General features: G+C 36.3%; 2 protein-coding genes across 2 annotated transcripts; one reads left to right on the top strand and one right to left on the bottom strand.

Annotated features, from left to right (window-relative positions):
- Positions 1 to 12,188: 12,188 nt before the first annotated feature.
- Positions 12,189 to 13,124, top strand: LOC111915523 (thylakoid lumenal 19 kDa protein, chloroplastic). The gene has a single exon (XM_023911178.3). The coding sequence runs from the start codon at positions 12,267 to 12,269 to the stop codon at positions 12,996 to 12,998; it is 732 nt and encodes a 243-aa protein (XP_023766946.1). The 5' UTR covers positions 12,189 to 12,266; the 3' UTR covers positions 12,999 to 13,124.
- Positions 13,125 to 13,239: 115 nt separating this feature from the next.
- LOC111915524 (uncharacterized) lies at positions 13,240 to 14,467 on the bottom strand. The gene is made up of 2 exons (XM_023911179.3): positions 14,234 to 14,467; positions 13,240 to 13,595 (listed from the first exon to the last, which is right to left on the bottom strand). The coding sequence occupies exons 1-2, from the start codon at positions 14,433 to 14,435 to the stop codon at positions 13,366 to 13,368; spliced, it is 432 nt and encodes a 143-aa protein (XP_023766947.1). The 5' UTR covers positions 14,436 to 14,467; the 3' UTR covers positions 13,240 to 13,365.
- Between the last annotated feature and the right edge of the window lie 12,661 nt (positions 14,468 to 27,128).

The following is a 27,128-nucleotide window of genomic DNA, read 5'->3' as shown; positions in this document are numbered from 1 at the left end:
CGGATGGTCCTAAGCTTTCGGAAGGGTAGAGCCTTTTAGTACTTAGAACATAGTGTACTTCTATGGCGAGATCATCACTGGCATGATCGCCATTCCTAAATTCCAACCGTTCTCTCTCATACTGAAAGTGTAGTCCTTCAGGTTGTTTCTTATAAAGCTCGGGTTGTCCTTGGATTCGTGTTTCTACTGCTTGGCTTCCAGAGGTTTTCTAGATCATCAGATGGATTGCGTGTCTACGGGTATCTGTTTGCTGCAGAGTGTCTATCTCAAGCTTGTGCAAAATGAACCTGCACTTCTGATTCTTGAGATATTTCTAACGGAAACCCACAGGGTCAGGGAGATAGGGTTTCACCAGACGAGTGTTGGACTATCTCGGGAGGTGGTTCTACTATTTCTATGCGAGATAGTATTCGTGGAACACCTAGTAGTCCAATGAATCTCTAAGACATGTCCTATTCTCCAATGTGTTTGTTTATTTTAGTGCGGAAAGCGCGTGCTCTTGTATAACCCATCGACTAACACCTGGACTGGTGTCAAGCCTATAATCTCTTCGGGATCTGGGTTATAAGGCTTAACGCAACCTACTCTCGCACTTTATTCAAGTATTCTTGGTTGCGGAGGTTATCCTGTGGTTCTCGGTATTCTAGTGTTCACTTCGGAGAATGCAGTCAATCGTCTACAGGGCGACGGTGATTTTCTCCATGCGAGAGGGCGGAGGGTCCTAGGCACTACTCGTCGGTAACGGGGTGGACGAAGTGCCTGAGTAGTGCGGGCATCTTCTGCAACTACTCTTTCGAAGATTCTGAGTTTTCTCGATCTAGGACAAATCTAGTGAGTATAGGGTTCCATCACTCGGAGCTTTAATCTCCTCATCCACTATTCTCAGAGGTTAACGTATCGCAACTTCTGGATTTCCGGGATATCCGTTGAGATGCTTAATTTGGGGAAATTAAGTGAGAATGGATGGTCGTAGTCAATGTCCTTGACTCTTACGACTCAGATTTCTTTACCAACTGAGGGTGTTAGCTACTATGTTGGCTTAACCGGGATGACAACAAATTTTGGATTTGTGGTCATTATAGTAGCTCAACCCACCGTGGTTCTCTTGACTCTAGCTCCCATTTTATGGAATAGGATGAAGGGTTTTACTATGAGGTTCGTGGTAGAGCTCATACTTGGCTTAACCACTAATACTTGGTGTATGCAAGCCGTATATAATTGAGGTCGGCAGGATGTTCAGTTGTGCGACTCCACCCCAGACCCACAACCCAACAAGGAACAGGGAATAGGGAGGAAGCACACATCTTAAATCTTTTTTATCTCAATTATATACCACCCTTATGCATATACTTAGTTATAGTGGTTAGTCCCATGAGTTTTATCCTCTTGATTCACGAACCGGATTGCGAGGTGCGAAGGGTCTTTCTGGGTTTCTATGGTGTCTGCTTCGGATGGTTATCGTCTTCTGGAATGCCTGCAGTGCCTTTCGCTTCGGTTTCTATCTGTCTAAGAGGGGTTGGTTAACAGCACGCGGTACCTTCTCCTGGGTACTTTGGAAGGTTTGAAATACGAGTGACGACTGACGGATCGCATTAGGTTTCATTATTCTTATTTTGTTTAGGTTCGGAAGAACCTTTATTTGCCGAAATGGCTATGGAGAAAGTTCTTTTTAAACAACACTATGGATTTACACATGGTTGCACGAAGTCGAACCATGATTAATAGAGGCGTCGAAGTTGGCATACTTCGACATGATATAGAATGAGGGTCGATAGAGTCATGTGCCGAACGGGAACACAAGTTCTAGGCGTCTCGGGTTTCGTCCCGTGTATCACTGTCGCGAATACTTGGACCGATAGAGTTGACGCAGAACTGTAGAGGGTCCTGAGTATTTCTGAGTAGAGTACCTTTTCATGAATGGATTCTCACGAGGCATTTCTATAATCGCCTAATATATACTAGTCATGTATAATTAAGGTGGGGAGGACTGTTTACTGAGCGACTCCTCCCTAAATCCACAACCAAAAGAGGAACAGGAAATGAGGCGGCATTCACTCACTCTAGGTCTATCCATCTCAATTATACATGGACGTAACGTATATATCTAGCCATTATAGTTTTACCTGATGAAATTTTAAATTTTATAATAGTGTTGCGACTTTCGCCATAACGGGGAAGTAATTACATTTAGAATTAGCCTTTTAATGTTTTCGGTTAGTTATCTGAGATTGAGAGACGTACCAAAAATCTACCGGGTTCCTTGATGCTTCACCCTAAGCATTGGAGTTAGACTCCTCCTGTGTCTTTGTTGTTTCCTTCGGTTGGACAGTCCTTCTTGAAGTGTCCAATCTCACCACATAGAAGACAAACTGGATTGGTCGTCACATTGGTGGTTGATGTAATACTCTCAACCGGGGTTCTGCAGATGCGAGCAGTATGCCACTTCACGTTGCACCGTGCACAAAAGAGTTCTCGACATACACCATGATGGTGGTAGCTACACTTGCTGCAGTAGGGAAGGTTTCCTAGGTATGGTCTTCTCGAAGTCGGGATGGAAGAGCTGGCAGGGGTATTGACTGTCTCGGCTCGTTGCCCTTCGGCAGGTCCTTGACCCGAGGTACTTCCCTCCTCGATCTTGATCTTTCTCTTCAGTGGATTTGGTTGAGGTTCTTGGGTGGCTGGGTATACAGAGGTTGGTTGTTTCTGTCCATTACTTGGATCGGAATTTCCGATGGGGCTCTTGCTAACATTGGCGTTGTTAGCATTCAGTTGAGCCATAACAGCTGCTACAGCTGCCGAGACTGTAGCTTGGAACGTAGCTTCATCGAATAAGAGAGTCGGTTTCTTGCCAACGGATGGGTTACGTTTCTTCGGAGGCATGGTTTTTCCTATACGGAAAAGAACACAAGCTGATGAGAGACGATGTTTAACCCTGGACATAACTGTCCTTACAATATTAGGCATAAATTTTTCCCGTGCTTCGGATATTGGTTGTCTGAGTGTCGACCTACATCCCTATGATGTAGTCCTGGTATTCAAGGTAAGAGTATGAGTGTCGGAAAAAGCCATAAGATGGGAGTCGTTCCTACTAAGTTACCTTTATACTGGGAAAGGTTTCACTCTCCGGCTTGGAAAGATTTGAGAACAGTTCGGAACGAAGACCGCGGGAATAAAGGCTCATGAAGACTTATGGCTAAACATCCCCAATAGAGGTGCGGGGATCCGCTCCAATCGTATTACTTGCAACGGGAAAAAGGCGATTTACCTAACACATAGCGTGAGTAGTGTAATCACTAACTCACTAAATTATATTATTTTATGGGTGTATTAGCGTGACGAACACGAGGAAAAGACACTTCTCGGGTTCCATGCACTGGCTCCCTCTGTCTACCTCGTATCTTTGAGTGGGACCGGCATTGGTTTCCTTCGAGTAGTTACCTAGGGTTCTCTTCTTCTATAGACATATTGAATTTATACTCCGCCTTACTTTCGAGTCCGACTCTGGGTGTCATCACTACGTGATGGATGACTGGAAATCTCGGAAGTTTAGGCGAATTCCTCACCGATGTCCCTAAAAGATATAGGCACTTTGTGATTTTAATAGTCTCGACCTAGTTCATTTATTTCCGAACTGGAAATCTTCTCAATGAACTTCTTCTGGGTCTGAATCAACTCTTCTGTCAAGCATTGAAGTGGACAGGGTTTTCTACAGGGTTCGTGCGAGAATGGAAATGTCTAAAGAATCCTAAGATATTATTAACATTTCACTGGGTGATCCATATCGAGTCCTGCTACGATTGCATAGGGTATACAAAATCATATATAACTTAGATCCGATAGGCCTTCGAATATGTGATACTACTCTATATCCACATCCCAGCGAGGAAAAGGAAGTAGAGAGAAACCTCACATTCTTAGCCTATGGGATCCTTATTATATATAACCTTGGGAGTATACCCTCTGTAATTATAGGTATATCAATAAGGATCTTTTTAGTTCTTCACGCAAGGTTATCTATGGATCCTAAAATACCCCTATGGTATTTTAATTTCTTGTTTGTTTCTTATCTTCTGAATATGATTATGTTATGGGATTAATGTGAGTCTTTTAGTATTCCAAAATACTCCCATAGTATTTTAAACTTTATGTTTGGCTCTATCATTCCTATTTGGTAAGTTTCAAACCTGTTGCAACACCACTATCACTCCCAAGCACACGTTCATCGCATCTCGAATAAATGTAGTTGATCAGGTTACATTTATTCCAGCTTACGATTACATAACTGCCCAGGTTTGACGGTAATGCTCAACATCCGAAGACTTTTATTCTTGTTCTTCTTATAATACTTGTGTTCGAGTGTTTAGATTCTGGATGTTCTTATACTTTGGTATAATATGGTTATATTTTAAAGTATAATTCTTGGTCAGAGTGTTTTATCCCTAAGTATTTATAGGTTGTATATCTTTTATGAATTGATATACTTAGCTCACTATAAACAATGCTCTGATACCAATCTGTCACACCCCAAAACCGAAACGGTGGAAACGTTTTGGGGTGGATGACGTTATGTCAAGTATCACAACAAATGCAGTATAGTAATCAAAGTACAAAAACCATTGCATTAATAGTAATAGTTTTACATGGTTTACATTACATAGAAACATCAAAGTAATACAAGTAGTAGTATAGGTGCAGCTTGGTACAAAACTGTCTTCACCAAAAGCTCTTGGAATGTACCTGTCTATTGCTGACCTGAGAATACAAGTTATTTGAAAGCGAGTATCAGCATTTTTATAAATGCTGGTGAGTTGATAAGTATTTAGTGTCATTTTATTCAAATTACTTTATAAAAAGTAGTAGTTTAGATTCAACGGTGTATTAGATTCCCTTTCCAGAAAATCCTATATTTTCTAAATAAAAGCAGTCTTCTACCAAGACCCGTCAGTGTTATGTTTTTAAAGAGTAATTTTCCCTGAAATACTACCATTCCCATAATACAGTAGTTGATTTTAAAGGAAGTAGAAGGATATCACAAGTAAAATCAGTAGGGAAAATAACATATGCCTCAGCAGAAGATACTGCCGACTAAGGCAAAGAAATCATAAACTCCAGGAGAGTATCGAGTGAACGACACGCCTGACTCAGTCTAACAAAAGGAGACACAGACCCCAGACAGTATCAAATGAATGATACGTCTAGCAAGGTCTAAAAACAGTGAATACAGACCCCAGACAGTATGAAATGAATGATACGTCTAGCAAGGTCTAAAAACAGTGAATACAGTGTTAATTCCCGTTACCTTAAGGCCATGAATTATAAGGTAACCCCGAGATACTCGTAACCATATTGATAGACACTAGAGAAATTGACGCCCTGCAAGCGTCGGAAAGAATGTGACATTTGTCACCCCTTGGCTTGGTAGGCCGTGAACTGTAGCTAGCAGTCAGGGTGTGGGGGCGTCAATCCCATATAGATCTATACACACAATGCCCGCTCTCCCTACAGGAGACTCTGGTTACCAACTAGACAACGGAGAAGGCCGTGTCCTGAAGATGCATCTCGTGTAGTGAGTTCTGATGTAAATACTGGACTAATGATAGAGACTCACAAATAAACTGACCGACGTAAACCTATATGTCTATACATGTATACATAATATATAATTAATGATCAAACGACCTTCGGACGGATATCCGATCCCACCAGACCACATCCCAACGAGGAAAAGGAAATAGGGCGAGCTAGCCTTCCTAAGTCCTTTAAACATTATTTATATAAATATACAAGTACAGGCATATATTTAACTAAGTAGAAGTGTTAACAAAGTAGAAGCGTTTCTCGAAGTAGAAGCGTTAATAAAGTAGAAGCGTTTACGAAGTAGTAGCATTAACAAAGTAGGAGCGTTTCACGAAGTAGAAGCGTTTAACGAAGTTGAAGCGTATCACGAAGTAGAAGCGTTAACAAGTAGAAGCGTATCACTAAGTAGAAGTGTTAACAAGTAGAAGCGTATCACTAAGTAGAAGCGTATCACTAAGTAGAAGCGTTAACAAGTAGAAGCGTATCACTAAGTACAAGCGTTAACAAAGTAGTAGCATTTAACTAAGGATGAGCATTAACTAAGTAGAAGTATAATGAAGCAGTAGTATCTTAACAAAGTAGGAGTATAAAAACATGGAAGAAAACTTTGATGAAAACTTTGGAAAACCTTTATACTTAAGAAAATCTCGACTTGGTATTCTTTTGTAAAATAAGTTTGAAAACCTTTAGAAATCCTTTGAAAACCTTTCATAAACAAGTTTTAAATGAAACTTTGATAAAACATTATAAGTAAAGAAATCATTTGTTTAAAATATTGTTGTACTGAATCTGAACTAAAACATACAGCGCGAGAGATAATTTTGAGAAAATCTTCGAACAAGTAAAGACGTTTTAGAAAACCATTTACAGTATAATACTTGGTAAAACAGTTAACAGTGTAATAAATCCTTGTGCATGCGGGTTATCAATCACATGTGATTGATATGATAACTGGCATGTTTAACTTGTATTCCCTCCCATAAAAGCATGTAAAAACATTTAAAAAATTAATTCAGGGGTATGAACTCACCTGTTGTAAGTGGATCGAACGAAGGTGCCGGTTGGGTGCCCGGTGTCAAGTAAAGACTTGAACACACTTAGTGACCTATTAACATATGATGACATATGTTTACATACAATTAGTAAATATAATACTAATTAAACATGTATACAAATCCTAAAATGCGGAAAACACTTTGATTAAGTGCTATGAGTGTCCCGGGTAACATCTAAGGGTGTGTATGGCCTAGATAGGGAGTTTACTCTTCAAGAGTAAACTCTTTATAGAGTTTACAGCCCTAAGACCTTATCCCCATGAGTTTACGGCCATAAACTCGTGGATGGTGTGTTCTTTGATGCATTAAGGTCTTATAACACTTGTGGTATTAGGCTAGGTTCAATTATAGGGCTTATGAAGAGTTTAAGGCTTCAAAATGGGCCATTTAAGGAGTTTACGGCCTAAGACTACTCCTTGAGGAGTTTACGACCGTAAACACATGAGTTTATGGTATTAAACTCATGTTGGTCCATTTCTTTTGTTGTTTGGTGGTTCTAACTCATGCATGTAAGGTTCTAGTCACTTTTAGGAGCATAGGAAGGTGTTTAGGGCACTTAAACACCTTGGAAAGGTGTTTATGGTCTAAGAAGATGTTCTTAGGGAGTTTACTACCTTGAACACATGAGTTTATGGTAGTAAACTCATTTTGTCCATGAATCCTATGTTTTGGTGGTTGTAGGTTAAGCATACGAAGTTCTAGGTCCAATTCCAAGCCATACAAAGTGTTAAGGGCACTTTAACACCCTTTTGGGGTGTTTATGGTCTAAGAATAGGTGTTTACGGTCCAAGAACCTTCTTGGGCCGTAAACTCAGGTGTGACATGTTTTTGTATGCTTTGGTGCGTATCAAGAAGGAAAATAAGGTTCTATGCACTCAAGAAAGTTCATGGAAGCTCTTAGAGGTGTTTGAGGGGTAGTTTAACACTTTGACAAGTGTTTATGGTCCATGCATATGGGTTTACGGTCTAAGAACATCCTTAGACCATAAACTCATGTTTACTCCCCATTTGGTCCGATTTTGGTGTTCTAAGTCCTTTCGGGTAAGCCTCTAAGCCATTGCTAAGCTTGAGAAGTGTTTGGGAAGGGTTTTTGAGCATCAAACCCACTTCCAAGGGGTTTACGGTTTTGGGATGCTCCCAAGACCGTAAAATTATGTTCTTGGGGGTTTTGGATGATTAAGTCACGAATTTGCAAGCTAGATAAGTTAGATAACAAGCTAGGAAGGTTTACTTACCGATTTAAGGCTCGGAGGGTCAATTTTTGACCAAAACCCATTTTGTAGATAGAGAAAGTAGAGAGAGTGTCTAAGGTGGGGAAAAAGGTGGGAGTGAATCCCACTCAACCCTTATATAGGGTGGAGTTTACGGTCTGGCTGGGGTTCTCCTGACACCAACCGTGAACGGGGTTTTTCACAACTATTATTAATCACGGCAAATTTTAAGATTATACCGCTTTAATTTTGGTTCGCTAGACGAATATTATTTAAAATATTCCAACAGGTTTAAATCCGGGCAAAAATATTTTCGGGATAAATTTGACTAATTTTTGACGTAATTAATTTCGACGTTAAAACTAAAGGAAATTTTTGGGTTGTCACACCCAGAAAGCAAAGAAATCAACAATTTCGATTTTAACGAAATAAAAGGGCATTTTATTAAATTAACTTTATCTTCGAATGAGCTGAAGAGATGCTACTTCGCAAAAAAAGTAAATATTTTATTATATATATATATATATATATATATATATATATGTGTGTGTGTGTGTGTGCGTGCGTGCGTGTGTGTGTGTGTCAATGTTAGTGGGGGTAACTGTGATCTTTGTTTTAAAGAGAAATTTCAAGAAACGAAGATTAGTCATACAAATGTCAACGCTAGTAGGAGTACTGTTTTCACCACTGTGATGTATATGCATAATATTCAATTCATGGGAAACATTGTTCTAACGCAACTAGTGTAAAAGCTTGGTTTTGTTTGAGAATTGTTTCCCTTTTAATCACATGGGAGAAACAATACACATACTGAATTTGTTGATCTATGGAAATAGATCTAAGTAATTCATTAGGATTAGCCAAAGTACATGAAATCTCGAAGTAACTTGAAATAGCTGATAATGTGTGGCATGGAATTGAGCTAATGTCCTCGTTCTTGTATGCCATGACATATACCAGATATGATGACTCGTATGCCTCGATCATGATAGGACAGATCAGATCAACTTGGTGAGAATCAATTAATCAAAATCAAGTATGTTCCTTAGTGTCCTAGGATGAAAAACGATATGATCATAGTATGGAAGAGATCAATGTAAAGTTTACACTGATATTGAGTTCCACACTAATAAAGACGATTTCGTTTTCAGCCGGAATTTGTGATTTTACTAAATGGTGAAGTGTTAGCTTGGAAGGGTACCAAGCAATACACCATATTGGATTTAACAATAAACTTAGAGTATATTGCAATTAACTAGAATGCAAAGGAAACTATGTAACTAAAAGAGATTTATTAGTGACATCTTTGTTGAAATTCAATCATTGATGGTCCTTTTGAAGGTCCTTGTGATTGAAAGGGTAAGTATAGTTACATTTGATAGTTGTTCAAAGGCGAAGACATCATAGTCAATGAAATCATATCAAAAGAAAAACCTTGTTGATTTATTTGCTAAGTCAACACGTCTGTTAGTAAGACTTGGTCATGAGGCATTTGATTTTCAAAAGATTTGACCAAAGCCCACTTTGAATAGTATGTTTTAAATATGAGAACTTAAGCAATATAAATTCTTAATATGATTTTGCAATTATTAGGTAGTGATTTTAATATATGATAGAGATCAGTCATTCCAATTAGTTTATCACTGTGTTCTCCTTTTTCATGTTTAGAACCTACTTCCCGAATATTAGTTTATTTAAAACCCCCACAATCAGTTATACTCTTGGGAGTAAGTATTGAGTTAAGATTGTCGTGAAGTGTTAGTAGATTGTCTATAGTGATTACACATAACATGGAGAATGTAACTAACTTTCACGATTATTTAATAAAGATTTAAATATTGGAATAATCGGCACTCAGAGAGATTACTTAATAGATTCAATCACAAGTAATTTTGAGATGATAATATCTTTTATTCTTACAATGGAGAGACAATAAGTTCTTTGCATACGAGTTGGTTGTACATTGGTCTTGTTCTAACGCTATCCATAACCGGCGTTCATAATGGGTAAATCCATGCATGATTTAACAAGTAGACAAAAACTATGCAGTCAAAGTTTATCTACTCTTTCAGCCTTAACAGGAGAAGCGATATCCTTGGGCCCCTCGACGATTTCGTGCTGATATTTAATGTACCTGGCCAGCTCTAGACTAAATTGATGTGTTCAAATAGTAGCCTGATTGATCATTAGAAATCGAAAAGCGAGAAACATGATGTTGAAATGTTAGCTTAATTTATAATGCATGACTCAATTCACAATGATATCTTCTAAAAACAAAGGAATAACTGATCACTTGTCTAAGGGTTGATTCTTCATATGATGAGATACAATTTGCTAATTAAGTGAGAGCCTTGTGACCAACTGTAGTTGATGATTTCTAAGAGTGGGAGAGTGTTGGAATAGTGTCCAATGTCATAACTAAATCAGTAAGACTATCCATTAGTAACAGGGCCCTTTTTGGGTTGCCCTCAATAAACCAAATAGTATTTGAATGTTATAAAATAGAGATACAAATAATTTATTAATTATTTATTTTATGATTAATTAATTAGAAACTAGTTTGGAATTAATTAGAATTAATATGAAATTAATTTATGCTAATTAAAAGGTGCATGGATCAAATGTTAATTGTTCAATAGTTGAATAACTGGAACATTCTAGATCGTTTAGGAGGATGAATGAAATTGTAAAAGATAAATGCTTGGATTTTCGTCCAAGGGTGTAGATAAGGAAATGATTTGAATTTGTATTAAATATGATTATTTAATTATTCACATCTACGTTTTTTCCAAGACACTGGAAACTATAATACCCCATCCAAGTACTTCTAGAATTTGTCATACTCTAACATCCTTAGAGTTTCTCGTCTCTCTCTAACTCATTGGCTATCTTTATTGTTCCAAGGGTAATTTTTTTACAACAAATAGTTTGGTATTGTTGGGTATGAACCATTAGAGGTAACCTATTTTGGTTACTCTTCCTTGGCTTCTTGAAGAATTTGAAATCTACATCAAAGGTCTTTAAGCAAATTAGTAGTGCTAAATGTTAGTAAATTATATCCCTATTGTAGTTGTTAATATCAATTTAGTTAAAGATCCTTGTAGGTTTTCGAGTTTGCTTGCCTTAGATTAAATTTGTATGTTTCCGCTGCCATGATAATTGATCTATGAAGTATATAGAAAACCTATCATTTTCATGCATTCATTCCCTTTAATCCATGCATGAGTTTTGATCATCATAAAGTTGGGGTTAGAGTTTTGAAGATATTTGGACATGAGAATGGATAAAGTTGGATACTTTATCCATTAAGCCACTTAGAAGAGTTAGATATGAGATTTGGGTTTCCAGACTTAATGGATTAAGTCCTTCACGACGAAGGTTGTTATGCTAGTTTTCGTGGCACGACAAGTTTAAGGTTCACATCGCGACCTTTGAGTGTTTCCTAACTATTTTGGCGTCTAGTGATCACGAAATGACCATTAATGGGTCACGACATGATGATCGTTGACTTTTTTGACCTATTTGACTTTTTGTCAAATTTGAGGTTTTGAATTATTAACTGAGTTTTAGACTATGATTGATTACGTAGTCCGCGTAGCTGATTCGTTGGACTCCATTTAGGTCATATTCTCATTATGTTATGTAGGAAATTAGATGTTATGGTATGCTTATTTGTCTTTGTGACTTGCATGAAAGACTATTGTTGGATTATATCATGAAATACTGTAGTCATATTGTGGCAACGAAAGTGATTGTAAGACTATAGTTGAATCATAACATTCACATGGACTGTGTTTATTGGGTTGAAATATAATCCTAGTGTTGGGCCCATTATCATTTTATGTATATGGTATTTTGGGGAACTCATTAAGATTCATGTTTACGGTTTTAACTTGAATGTTGTAGGTTGTTCTAGAAGCAACGGGAATGACACGACGTGATTGCATGTCATCCTTGGATATGTTTTGAGATTTCCACACTTTTGATTTACTATCTTTGATTTGAATCGTAATTGTTGTTTTGAACAAATGGCTATTATTCGATCTTTGAAAATGAAATTGGAACATATGCTTTTATTTTGAATGAAAATTTTTGGTTTGAAATTTTAAGACGTTATACATGCCACCAAAACATGTCTAACATTATTTCGAACATTATATAATACCAACAAGATAACACATTACAAATGCTTTAATCGATCGTTTATCAATGCAAAAACTCACTTGACACAAGTGAGATAGTATATTTGGTTTTGTGAATAAAACGACACCATGCCAATAATTGAGGGACCATTATTGTTAAATACCCAACTTCTGGATAAGGAAAAATCCATCACTCTTATCACACATCAGCTGACAAATAAACGCACCCACCCACAAACAACTTAGCCAAAAACGAATTCGACGATCCAATTTACGATCCCATGGCCACCATTTTCTCACCTTCCGCCCTCCTCACCACCGCCACCACTGTCGCCGCCGCATCTTCCTCATCATCCTCCACCTCCTCTCTCCACCTCCCTATCCGATCCACAACCAAACTACAATTACCAAACTTAACCACCACGGCCTTAACTGCAACCGCATTAGCAGCAGCCACCATCATAGCCACCACCATCCCTCCCGCCCTATCAGCTGAATCCTACGCCACATACTACGGCACCGCCGCGAGCGCCGCCAACTACGGCGGCTACGGTGGAAACTCCGACAAGAAAACCTCAGCCGAATACATCTACGACATCCCACAAGGCTGGAAAGAGCGACTCGTATCAAAAGTTGAAAAGGGTACCAATGGAACCGATAGCGAATTCTACAACCCCAAAAAGAGAACCGAGAAAGAATACCTGACTTTCCTCGGTGGACTCCGGCAATTAGCCCCAAAAGAAGCGGTTTTGAACAATTTGGCACTTTCCGATGTCAATTTGCAGGATTTGATCGCCGGAGCAGATAGCGTGAGCTCTGAAGAGACAAAAGATGATAAAGGGCAGGTGTATTATGTGTATGAGATCGATAGCCCTAGTGCACATAGTTTGATTTCAGTTACATGTGCAAGGAACAAATTGTATGCACATTTTGTAATGGCCCCTGCAGCAGAGTGGAAAAAAGACCAAGAAACATTGAAGCATATTCATGAATCTTTCAAGACTGTTGGATAGAAATGATTCGATTTTGATTGTGTGTGAGAATGAACTAATGATTGTGATCATGTGTTTATTTGTATAATATATTGTTAGTAGTAAATCATATCATATATTCCTTATTAAAGATTACATTTTTCTTCATATCTTTAATAATGACATGGCCTACATAATGTTTTACTTTTGTCAAGGGGTTCAAGTACATTTGATTTTCTAGACATCGTTTATCTTGGAATCATTTAATGAAAAAAAAAAAGAATAAGCCTTAATAAAAGCAGGTTTGAACTTTGAATTCATATACAAGATGCTTGAACTATATATAAACATTTTAACATACAAATTAAAAACCTAATATAATACAACATCATATCATCTCAATATAATTTTAGTATAAAGTAAAGCCGTCATCATAGGAAACATGGCAACCTTGGCGACAAGGTGGTGCATTCTCATCATACACACCACAGCAACTCCATCTCTTTTTCCAATTTAGCCTTCCAGTATTTGGTCGATCACTTTTCTCATTCCATTTGTACACAATTACCCCTGACCCATCACTCCATTCACCATCAATCCCTTGGTGGGGTGGAGCCAATGCCAATAATCCTCTATCACCTACACATCAACCACACTCTAAATTTATGTTTTTTTTTAAACAATTTATGCATCATAGTGGATTTCTTGTTTCAAGTTTGTAACAAACTGAAAAATGGTTATATAAATCAGTAACATGGCTGCAAAAAATGTAAGTTGGCCTTTATTTGAAAGGACAAATTGCGCGAGAAATCAATTTGTTTTACTCTTACCACCAATATATGTAATAATGTAATGCATATTCCGATTGCACAAGTAGTGTTTGATAAAATGATTGAATGAAGTTTCCTTTTATATCTCTAACTTTAATTTTCAACAATTAAAATCTATAAGCTACTACACAAATTCTACATACAATTATGCCCAGATTAGTTATAAATTCCATTATTGCTAAACAAATATAAGTACTTTGTTATTATAGGTAAAAATAAAGATTCCAAACAACTAGCTAGCACTATGAATCATCTACAAAGATCTTACCTTATCATTGTATCAGGATTCAGGATATTCAAGATTTCGTTCATGTAAGTATGTTATGACGTGTTAACGTTTTGTAACAAAATTACAATTAAAAACGATAACGACTGCTGTATATTAAGAAATTATAAGGAAAGATAAAGGGCTTAATTGACAAGGAAAAAATTTAATTTACAATTTACCATTGGCGTGGCCATGGAAAGAGCAAGCAGATGCGGAGTTATCTTTGTCTTGATATGGAGTGTTGCACCTCAAACAGCTCTTCTTCGAATTCATCACGCTTAACCTTCGTGGGTGTCTGCTATTGATGCATGGTGCTCGGAATCGTGTCGTATGAGCGTATGAAAAGAAATGATTTTGAGAAACATTGAATGGCAACGCCATGGCGGAGTTGAGGAACAATCTCTGATTTTTGTTCAGATTTTGTGGCTAAAAAGACAAAGTTAAGTTACGAAAACTACGAAAAAGACCCTTAACTTTTAAGCAGTTCCAAGTATTTGCTTAAAGTTGGATTTTGTATGGAAAATACTCATTCGTATTTTATTGGGTTAGCTAACTAACCACCCTAATTTACTAAATTTACTCAAACGAAAAAAACTATATTAAAAAAGGGAAAATGATTTAAAAGTATAACGAAGTTTTCAAATTGCTAGAAAAAATATTATTTTTTTGTAGCATAAAAAATATCATTAAATATACAGTTTGTATACAAAATACCAATGAAATGCATGTGTTCTAATAAAACATTGTGGTAACTGGTTATTTCAGGTAACGAAAAAAATAATTTAAAAGGGTAACGAAATTTTCAAAATGTTCAAAAAATACTATTATTTTTTTAAGTACAAAAAATACGATTGAAGTATACCGTTTGTACACAGAATACCAACGAAGTACACATCTCGTACAAAAAATATCATTGAAGTTTCCAAAATGTTAAAAATTGTTGTTTTTTCATAACACTTTTTGTTAACTTCGTTGTCGGATTATGTAGAACACAGTCACTCTAGATATTATGTACCATCATATTAGTTCACAACAATTGTGCACTCTCTTTCAATCCCTTACTCGATCGTTATTGCGATAAAATGAGAAGTAAGTGGGTAATCACCATAGTTAAACGTTCTTGCTTCCCGATCGCATCATACGCCTCAAACCTAAAACATATATACGTTATATAGATACACATATTATACATCGGGGTTAGTCGTTCACTAGTGTTGCGTAGACCTGGCAATTCGAGACACAAATACACGAATTCATGTGTGACACGACATGTCATGAATACATCTTAAAAAGGGAGATAAAGCTTATTTCTCAACGTGTATTCATGTCGTGTCAAATTCGTGTCTAACACATGAAAACGACACGAATACGCGAATTGCCATGACTGTATGCGGCACAAGAGAGACATGAAAAACGAGATAAAGGAACGGTTACAAATTTCCCACACTACAAAGGTTGCAGGAGGATTGTAACGTCCCGATTTTCACAATAAAATTTTCAATTTATAAATAAGATAAAATTCATTTTCATAAATCAAACATCGTAAAAATCATTTGTTCTATAAGACATAAACCCAAAAATCAGAGTATCATAAACAATGTGAAATCTCAAACATGTAAGTTGCTGATGAATGTGTATAGTCACGCCTTTGCCTTCCCACGGTCCTCAGAAGTATCCGGAACATTTGATCCACAACTGTAATCCAAAGCTTAGCAAGTTCCCCAAAATACCATACATCACACAGTACATGCAAGCATACAAACATTGGGCTTCAGCCCAAGGCTGGTCTGCCCCTTTCAGCCTTCAGCATAGAATTGGTCCACCCATGACCTTCAACATAATGTTGGTCCATCCCTGGCCTTTAGCATAAAGTTGGTCCGCTCCGAGTATCTTGACCTTCAACACAAAGTTGGACCGTCCTCAACTCGTCACACGATATGTCGACATATATATTGTAACACCATGATTTTTCACCAAAAATTTTCTTTTATTTTAAACAATTATTATCAGAAAACGTTAGCGGAAGTATTATAAAAATATCACCAATGGTTAATTAGAAAAATCTTTAAAAAATAATCCATCAAAATCCAAAGTTGTAAAAAACCCAACCAAACAAACATCAAAATCAAGAGTAAATGAAACATCACATGAAGTATTAAACTGATATCATCACTTCTAAGCAAAAGACTATAACTACCCAAAAGATTCTAACCTAATCACCGGGCCATCAATATCAAAATACATGTACCAATGCAAAAGCCACAACAACAAACAAGAAACAAGTGTCAGCATCAGCACAGTGAGTCAATCTCAAACACAAAAGCATGGAAACAAAACATACACATACATCATGTCAACTCGTGCAAACACATCAATCCATGCAACATACATCGATAATTATTAACATATACATATATACATTAATCCAGACATTCTTTCATCGCAGTAATTATTAATTTATTTATTTCGCTTTAATTAATTTTAATGTCCCTCGCTAACTTAGGTCTATTTTATCGCTAACACTCCCCAAATAAAGACCCCGCTCGCTACTAACGTGACCTGGCGACCTAGTGCACCAAATGGGGGCGTGACTCCCACCCGTAACACTATCCCTGGTTCTCCTCCTTCACTACTCTGGCCTTGCATGTAAGAGCATGATGCATTGTCGTTCGAGGGTGGTATTTGTTACCTCTGCGAGCTTATCTACACCCAAATGTGATGTTTATACATGGCATCCAAGATCACCGACATCACTCCAGTCCCTGTACACGTACGTGTACCCGGACCATGTCTCGAAATGGTCAACTAGAAAATCATTCGACGTCGACTTGGCTTAAGCTCTTTTCCTCCAACGATATCCTTCCACTGCGATATCCCATAAGGGCACGAACCTAAATTAGGTTGCTACTCTTTTAACCCCGACATGTATATTCCCATTTTAAATTAATTAATCCTTTCACATGGGCGAAACACACACCTCACCATTACCATTATTAATCATGCTAGTGAATTATTATTATAGTTAATCCAAGTGGATTTGAATCACTGACACAAGTATTTTCCATCCGTTACTCTAACCAGCTGAGCTACTGTTGGGTTCTAGTATAAGGGTGTATTTTAAACTTTTAAAATACTAAGTGGTTTAATCTATTAATTAAACTATACTCTTGATTTAATTAAACTTAAAACCATGTCATTATACTGTTGGATTAGGTGTCTAAGCTCATAACTATAATTGGTATGTACTTAACCCGAGAGTAGCATAGTCCATTTAGGTTGCATATGACCTGGACAACTTGATAGGATGGACCTTTGAGAAGAGGTTATTTATGATTTATTAATATATTATAAGTTCTAATATATTAATATGAAATCATATGATTTAATTAGTATTGATCAAGAATTAATTTGGAATTAATTTTGTGATCAAAAGAGACTAATTAAATCAATGGGGACTAATTGTGTAAATTAGTTATATATATATATATATATATATATATATATATATATATATATGTTTGGGCTTATGATCCATGTTGGAGTAAGTTTATGTATGGATACATAAAGAGTTGGGTCACATGAACCATGGATCATAAACCCATGGGTATGGATTAGGGTTTACCCATGACCCTTAGAATCCTACAATATATATATGTTGCTCCATAGCTAAAATCGTGAACGATGTTCTTGGAGTTCATATGAGGCATTTTTAGAGCAAGGAATTCTCTCTCAAAAGTCACCCTTTGTCCAAGGTGTGTTGCAATTCCATTTGAGGCATTCACATTATTGGTGCTAAGTTCTTAACGGCCAAAACTACAAGCTACAACAAAGAGGTAATTCTACAACTCATTTCTATGTCGTTTATGTCATTTGTATGCTAGTTGTAGGCTTAATGCTTTGGAAACAATATTGAATGTATAATTAGAGAAAACATAGATCCAAAGCATTTAGGGTTGTATGTGCACCATACGATGTTGTAGTATACAAAACCTATCAGTGGTATCATAGCCTAGGATTGTTTTCCACTATACTTGATGTTTTATTGGTTTTCAAAGCAAAAAAATCGAATTTTCTGCATTCTGGATAGTGAACTCGCCGGGTCCACTCAGAAAAGTTCCAACTCGACTAGTCCACTCGCCGAGTTGGTGCTCCAACGAGTAGATTTTCGAGTTTTTTTTGACCTGTTTTGGATTAGAATCATTACCACGAAATGTTTTATTTCATAAAATATGATTTTGTTGATATGGTAATGATGATTCTCATCCAAATAAAATATAATTTTCAAACTTTCATGATTTATATTAGTTTATATGATTAGGCTAATTTCTTGAAACTTGTTTGATATGAATTATCTTAACTTATGAGTTTAATTAGATCATAGGCGAATTGTTTGATTTTGTTAGTTACAATTTTTGATCTAAATGTTTTTAATGAAATCCATAACTTGTCCTCAAGTTATGGAAAGTGAAAAGTCTCATTTTTAAATGTCATCATAAAATGGGTTTATGTCTTCCATAACTTGTCCTCAAGTTATGGAACATGAAGAGTCTTTTACATAAATGTTTTTATAAACTCCATAACTTGTCATCAAGTTATGGAATGTCAAGAGTATTTTCATAAAACCTATATTAAACTCATAAGTTATAGATTCCAAAAGTTTTTGAATAGTTCAAAATTTTCCCTCAAGTTTTGGAATTTGTAAATGCAATGTCTCACTTTGAAACATTTAGTTCCAAACCCTATAATTTTAAAAGTGTAAAATTCAACCCTTATACTATTATAATATTATATGTTTAATATTTATATATATGTATAAGAGTAAAGTTAGTCTTACCGTTAGTAGGCCTCATTCACGAAGCCGGTCTATAAGGGGGTATAAGGTTACTGCCTATAAAATGGCAGTTTAATGGGTGTCCACTCTCACCCACCGCTTTTTTGACTGGTGGAGGGTCGTTAGCCGAACGGGTTTGAAAGGATAATAATTCTCATTAAAAGTGTAATGAAATACTAAGTAACTAAACACTTATAAATTCCCAATCTTAGTTACTTAGGAAAAATGTGAATTTGGTGCTAACCCATGAAATTGCACTTTGCACCTTGTTAAGTCGTTAGTGGAGCGCGTGTGGTTAACCGACAAACTAATCTGGGGCTGGCAGTGTGTGGCAAAGGGTAGCTTGATGTTAATCATAGATAAATGGAGCTTGTGTGGTTAACCAGAACATTGATTAGGTGATCTGTAACATTAAGTGTACCAAGCTAATTTGCATGGTTATTCACACCTTGTTTATGATCCTCGACATCCCAGTCACAAACTTGAAAGGCACAGTTAAGATTTAAACATGCCATTCAAAAGTTCAATGAATCTCAAAGGATCTAGGAGTTTCAATTCACTTAAAACCTAAAATTCTTTTTCGTTTTTCTTGGTGGAAATTGGTAAATCGTCATTTACCTACCTTCAAATATTTTGCAATTTGGATTACGACATCCCTCTTCCAAATTGTAAAATATTGTGTTGGGTCCTAGCCTTAATATTTCATGTTGGGTGTTATATTAATGACTAAAATCAATTAAACTTGAATTTCTCCCTCATAAATGTCTAAGTTCGGACAACAATGGTCTTCCCAAATCTTTTGAAAAAAGCTTTCCTTATAAGGATGATTTTCCACAAGGCGATCAAGGTGAAAGATTAATCCCTTCTTTGTGCTGTAGTAGAACTTCACTTCCTCCACCTCCTCCAATAATTCTCCCTAACCCACAAGTTCAAGGTCTCTCAAAGCCCTATTGGCAGGAAGGAAAGTATGTGTGTACTCACATCTTGGTGATGAAGTTACATATTGACAAGCTGGGAGAGTTGGGTGTCGAAGTCTCGAGGAAGTTGGCTGTTGACTGGGTTCTCCAGTCACTTCCTAAGTCATATCGCGAATTCTTTAAGGACTACTATATGGGAGATCACGGCATGACCCTTATCGATCTTACCTATTTGCTCGTAGTTGCTGAATCAACAATGATTTGGCACACTGGTAAAGCAAATTTGATTGGAAGATCTACTCCTCAAACTTCCATGGAAAAGGATCATCCACGGTCAAGTCACTTGACCAAATGGTAAAGAGAAAGACTAAGTCTGAGATAGTCTCGTGTACCATTCCAAAAGAGTCCATATGTTTCTATTGCCAAGAGAAGGGGCATTGGTTGTGAAGCTTCCATATTTACTTGAAAGATCACAAGGATGGTAAAGTCAGAGTGTATGACTCTCTACTTCAGGTAAAATCCACTATGTAGCTTTATTAAGTTCCTAATTGGAGATTCTTAATACATGATGTAATGCAATTACATTTTGATGTTTTGAAGAATCAAAGGAAGCTTAAAAAAGAGTAGGCTGAGTCTGATCGTGAAGAAATGGATTTCGATCGCATGGTTCGATGATCAGATTCTTGAGCTGTTGCTTAAAGAGTTATGATAGATTGCTTAGAAATATGTAGTAACGTAGTTTTCATTTGTAATTGCATTGTAAGGAAAAGTTTTCTGCATTTTATAAATAAATAAAATTTTTGTTTTTATTTTATTTTATATCTCCTTACAATGGCATTTGTGAAAATGATGTTTATGTATATTCTAGCAATGTTCAATATGGATTTGATTCTTTCGTTTTGTGGTAATGTCGAAATTTACCAAATAAGGAAAGATTCTCATCACCCAAGTTTCAGTTGGAGAGAAACTTGGGATCGTGCAACTTGTATTGTGTGATGGATGAGAACCTTTGTTTTTGGGAAATTTAAACTAATTCATTGTTCACATGTATATGTGAGTCAAGTGAAGGACTAGGGGATCGGGTACACTGGGTGTGCGCTGGTAAGGTCCACCACAAAGAACGATAAGACTATTCGTCATGATTTACTAAAGTTTAGTAAATATGGTCATGCTTAAAAGTTTAAGTATAATTCTGAATCATTGGAAAAGTTCAATGTATGGTAGAACGAATGAGAAGAATCAAATTAGGTAGAAAGATAGAAGTTTCTCCAATCTGAAAAGATGGGAGAGTACTTGAGTATCTTGTTTTATGATCATCTTAATGATTATGAAAACCATGTCACAATTGATCCTCTAAGCATATCTTAGTGCTTTTGCATGGCTAAGAAGAGGAATCATGAATTGTTGAAATGGTTAAATCTAGAAGATGAGTCATACTTCGTTCCAAAAACAAGTCTTCGAGTCATACTCCAAGCGTGTGCCTTGAGTGACACTAAATTAAGAAGGTTTATAACACTCATCAAATGTAGAGTAACATGTTTTCTACTCTTGTACATTTGAAATTGGTAAGTTGTGATGTTTTGGATAAAACAAAGACCAACTAAGGCCAATTGTGTGAAGTGTTTGTCTTGATAAGAAACCACACTAACTCTTGAATATTTGTTTTTCAAGGAATGTTTCTTGACAAGAGAATCTTATATGCCAAGAGGTTAGTGGGAGTCTTAAAGATCTTGACAAGTTTCAGGAACTAATCAAGAATAAACCTATTGTTAAACACTAGCACACGACTTGAGGTTTTATGACCTATCGTGTTGACATATTCTTGTTTCTGTGCCCATTCCAATTAAAGTTGACTATGCATGTGAGTTCTGAGAGTTCTCAATTGGTTGCATAACAACCTGGAAGCAATGGTAGGCCCTTGTGCTACCAGGTGGCAAGAAATTAAGATTGAACAAGTTCAGTCCATATGAGTTTGGATTTGTCACTAACCTTGTCTTGTGATTATGGTTATGACAAATTCACATGGATAGGGACACATATACCATAAAATCTAAGTGTCATAAGGTTTCTCTCCAATTCATGAAAATGATTGTGAAGAAACGCTTTCACTAAGTAGATTTTAATAGTTAGCAATTGTGATATTTACATTCTCAAATTCGATTATGATTACGACATCCCTCTTCATAGTTCGAATTGTGAGAAATGGCAAAGGTCTAAACATTTGAGACTTATTGTTGTAAGTTCTAAAATTATTTAGACACACATGTGAGCTATCTAAGGAAAGGTGTATGAGTTTGAGAAGCCTAGATAAAGTCTTATCGAAGCATCTCGTATCAAAAATCTGAACTTTGGTAATGAAAGTCAATAAGTACTGATTTCTAGAAGTCCAGTTGATTTCTGAATACATGTCAAAGCTAGTGGGAGCATTAGTGTTATGCTAGTAGTATAATAATTATTATGCTAGTGGGAGCATAATTATTATGGAAAATGTTGCAAGTTAGCAATGTTAATTAGAGAAAAACAAAGGGTTTCAAATCGCAAAGTTGCAGGGTTTGAAAAGTTGTTTTGCTATAATTAAGGGAGAGGAAATTATACTTCATTCAAAATCTAAAAGATTAGATTGAGTTTTTAATCAAATTTAGTCAAATATATATGAATGTTATGTTGGAATGGTTCAACATAAGGAAATTCTATATATGGAAATGTTAATTGCGTTCTCAAATTCGATTATGATTACGACATCCCTCTTCATAGTTCGAATCGTGAGAACATGGCAAATAGAATTCAACATAAGGAAATTATATATATATATATATATATATATATATATATATATATGTGGAAATGTTAATAGCGTTCTCAAAATTTTGATTATGATTGCGGAATCCCTCTTCATAATCAAAATTATGAGAACATGGCAAATAGAAATATTATAACAAAAGACTGATCAAGTATCATGTCTTTATGTTAGACATTATGAATTGCATCCCATATGCTTTGGGAATAGGATCGATTGCATATGTTATAATATTCTCGTGTTCTAATTTTTCCAAATGCCTAGGGCATTAAGAGAGAAAAAGGAATAGAACCGTATATGACTAAAATGGTTAAGTAATTGTCGAGGACAATCTGAGGTTTACCAAAGATTGGTTGCTCATGGACAATTGGAAGTACATTTAAAATTTTGGAAAGGACCATATTGACATACTCTGAGAAGAGGTAACTCTTGTTTAGAAGTGATAGTTAAAATGGGAATATGGAAATGTTTCCATAAATGGAAGTTATTCTTTAAATCTGTGTAAGATTAGGAAACTTAATGCAAGAAGGATGTTCAAAGGAATGTACTTTGAATTTGAGACTTCGCTTCCTTGGAATTGCTTTGTAATTAATTTCCAGTGGAGAATTTTGTAATATCGTTGGTCAAGTCTTTATGACTTTTCGTATCATGACATTACAAAGGTTGCATTACATGAAAGTTTAGCAGTGACAAGAATTTGGAATTCTTACACATGCAATAAAGATTTGGAATTGTGAAATGAGTGTCATTGAAATGCTTACGATTGATCTATTTCACAAAGTCAGGACCATAGACAAACATAGTGTTCATGCTTGGAGCATGACATAACTATTGTTTAATTCAAGTATTGAGTTGATTATTCGAAACATTATATAATGAATAATGAGTAATCAATATGGCACTTATAGGTTTTGGGGCGATATAGGATTAGTATTATTCTTGTGTTTCACTTTGCATGTTTTTACTTCCTGAATAACTAGGTTATTCAAACCATCCACAGTCGATCATATTTTGGAAGTAGGTATTGAGGCAAGACTGTCATGAATGGATCTGTAGTTTGTCTAGGAGAAGGTGGCTGCAGTGTTCATGAGTACTCCTGGAATAAGATTCGAGTATTGGATTCAACCCACACTCATTTGAATCACTTCATGGATTTTATCACAAGTGATTGTGAGACAATAATATCTTATATTCTTGAAACGGAGACATGTGAGTTGCAGTTGCGAGTCGGTTGCACATTGACGTATGTAAACGCACTAGTAACTTGGTATTATAAAACATATTGTTGTGTGTAATTTGGTGAGTAAGTACAAGCAAGAATTTGAGTCGAAATTTATCCATTCCTTTTACCCAAAGTGGGGATAAAAGCGATATATATGGGCCCCTCTATGATTTAGTGATGACACCCCTAAGTGCTTTGCCAAGCCTAGACTGATTTGATATGTTCAATTAGTCAGTCGTCATAAATCAGAAATCGGGAATCATTAGATGGACAGAGAGAATGATTATAATTCATGTCTCAGTCCATATGATATCTAGAATGGAGGAATATATGATCCCTTATCTAATGGACACGTCATTGACTAGGTCAGAGTTCGACAACGGCTTTTAAGAGCTACAATTGCTAGTCGGGTTGTGGAGTCGTACTTGCAATAATAATTATTAGACTTATCCAAGTATGATACTGTTGGATTAGGTGTCTAAGCCCATAACTATAATTGGTATGTACTTGACTAGAGATTAGCATGGTCCATTTGGGTTGCATATCACCTGGACAATTTGACAGGATGGATCTTTGAGAAGAGGTTATTTATGATTTATTAATATATTATAAGTTCTAATATATTAATATGAAATCATATGATTTAATTAGTATTGATCAAGAATTAAATTGGAATTAATTTTGTGATCAAAAGAGACTAATATATATATATATATATATATATATATATATATATATATATATATATATATATTGCTCCATAGCTAAAATCGTGACCGATGTTCTTGGAGTTCATATGAGGCGTTTTTAGAGCAAGGAATTCTCTCTCAAAAGTCACCCTTGGCATTCACATTATTGGTGCTAAGTTCTTAAAGGCCAAAACTACAAGCTACAACAAAGAGGTAATTCTACAACTCATTTCCATGTCGTTGATGTCATTTATATGCTAGTTGTAGGCTTAATGCTTTGGAAATAAAATTACATGTATAATTAGAGAAAACATAGATCCAAAGCATTTAGGGTTGTATGTGCACCATAGGATGTTGTAGTATACAAAACATATCAGCTACTACATCTCCAATCATGCATCAAAGGCATATCCACATAAATATACATATCATCGATTAGTAGTATGTGAAAAGGTACACCTTTCAACAAATCAACTTCTAGTATGCATATCCTAGTTTCATTCAAGAGTGACAATTTTTTTTAACATGCATATCATCACAATTAACTCTCCAAATAGTCCTCATTTCTAGCATGGACCTTACTCTCTCAAATTGCAACAAATTATTAATTTAAGAACTCTAGCATACAAAGGACTCCTAAATTTAGTTGCATCATCAATAACTTCATATGACCATGTTATATTCAACCCTTAACATTCATCTTATAACATCACATATCATCAAATAGACAAGAACACAAGTATAGGTGCATGCTATCTTTCCAAACTCATGCTTAAACCACAAAAGAAATGACTCACCTCTAGTCCAAGTTATCTGGAGCTATGAACCAAGGAAAATCACCTTCACATAGGTACTCTAATGCCTCTAACAGAATACCCAAAGAATTGATCAAAAACATATCATAAAATAAGAATGATTCTGTCCAGATGGGTCTCACACCTGTAACATCCCGATGTTCAGGTATTTCTAATTTTATCCCTTTAAGTTTATTATATGACATTTTAGTCCCTAAGTCAAAGAGAATGTGCCTTGAATCCCTAGTGTCATTCTTGTAATTTGGGCAGGAGGAGTACGCTAAGCGTACTATGGCGCACCCTAGTACGCTGGGCGTACACTCATGTATGCGGGGCATACTAAAGAAAGACGGAAACCCTAATTTTTAGGGTTTGGGTGGTATTTAAGCATCTTTATGGCCTCATTTCTCTTCACCTAACCAACCTCTACCATCTCTTCGTGATTTGAAACCCTAGAAGCACCTTGTGAGGACATTTCAAGCATTAAAAAGTGTGTTTGTGTGATTTGAAGAGGAAACAAGAAGATCAAGCTCAACTTGGAGAAAGAGGCACTTTAGATCTGGGATTTATCTTTCATTTGCAAGCCTTTGAAGGTATAAAGTTTGCACATTTGTCTCTTAATCTTGTAGATCTATATGGGGGGTTTTATGTCATCTTTTTGGTCCCAAAAGTATCATCTTGAGCATGGCATGTTCTGGACGTTTTGAGTTGTCCTTTCAGACCCTAAAAAGGGTCCTTAGCCATTAAAATGAAGTCCCTATGGTTGGTTTTGCTCCATGCATCTTGTAGGAGGTCTTAATGGATTAAGACCTTGTGTTAAGCTCTTATTAGGTGTGTAAAGTCATAAAGTTGGAAACTTTTATAATCTAGGGTGTGTATTAGTTGTGGATCTGAAAAATGGGCTCGAGTGCTTAAGCCATAAAGCACTTAATGAAGATTTGGGGTTGTGAGGTTATGCCCCGTGTAAGTGGGTGTACGCCCCATGTACTCGCTCAACCACCCCGATGGTGGTCAATGCGAGGCTTATCGGATGCTAAGCGTACCTCCAGGGTACGCCCTGCATACTCGCATGGGTCAGCTTTGTGAGTGACTCGGTTGAATTAATTCGACTGGGTTGACTTATTTTGGCTTAGTGGGTTTGACCAATGGACTTTGACTTTGACTTTGATCAAGTGTGACCAAGTTTGACCTTGAGGGTATTTTGGGATTTTGATGGAATTGGTCATTTTATGGAATTAGGTATCGGTTAGAGAGATGAGACTCTGAGTCAGACCTTATCTTCTGTTCAACTTGCGAGGTGAGTTTTCCTCACTGTACTTACGGGTCGAAGGCACCAAAGCTGGCCCTTTGGATTGTTATCCTGGTTTATCGTATGATTGAGTACTTTTATGATTTGTTAGATCTGTATCCTGGTCGATAGGATGATGCTATGCTTAGAGATCTGTAAGATCTGTATTTTGTTATTGGCTGGTTATTAGTATGCTTCACCACTAGAAAAATAGCCTTTTACGACGCGCAATGCGTTTCGTAAAATGCTCAGACGACGCGCAAATGCGTGTCAAGGAATGCCCTATCATAACAAGAGACGACACGCTTTTGCACGTCGTCTATTTACGACGCACAATTACGACACGCATTTACGGTGCGCGTTTACGACACACATTGCGTATCAAGGAAGGTCATGTCATAAAGGAAGATGACACGCATTTACGACTCGCATTGCGTATCATTAAAGCCCCTGTCAAGAAAGGTCATGTCATAAATGAAGATGACACACATTTTTGCGTATCATAATTTTAAATGTTTAAAAAAATATTATTTATA

The sequence above is a fragment of the Lactuca sativa genome, chromosome 1 (genome assembly GCF_002870075.4).
Source record: "Lactuca sativa cultivar Salinas chromosome 1, Lsat_Salinas_v11, whole genome shotgun sequence".
NCBI lineage: Eukaryota > Viridiplantae > Streptophyta > Magnoliopsida > Asterales > Asteraceae > Lactuca > Lactuca sativa.
Note: the sequence above shows the minus strand (reverse complement) of the source record. Positions and strands in the feature narration are given on the sequence as shown.

Excerpts from the sequence above, each read along its gene's own strand:
- LOC111915523 (XM_023911178.3), top strand. The coding sequence starts at position 12,267 with ATGGCCACCATTTTCTCACCTTCCGCCCTCCTCACCACCGCCACCACT.
- LOC111915524 (XM_023911179.3), bottom strand. The coding sequence starts at position 14,435 with ATGGCGTTGCCATTCAATGTTTCTCAAAATCATTTCTTTTCATACGCT. Across the intron at positions 13,596-14,233 it reads TTTCCATGGCCACGCCAATG|GTGATAGAGGATTATTGGCA; the intron begins GTAAATTGTAAA and ends GTTGATGTGTAG.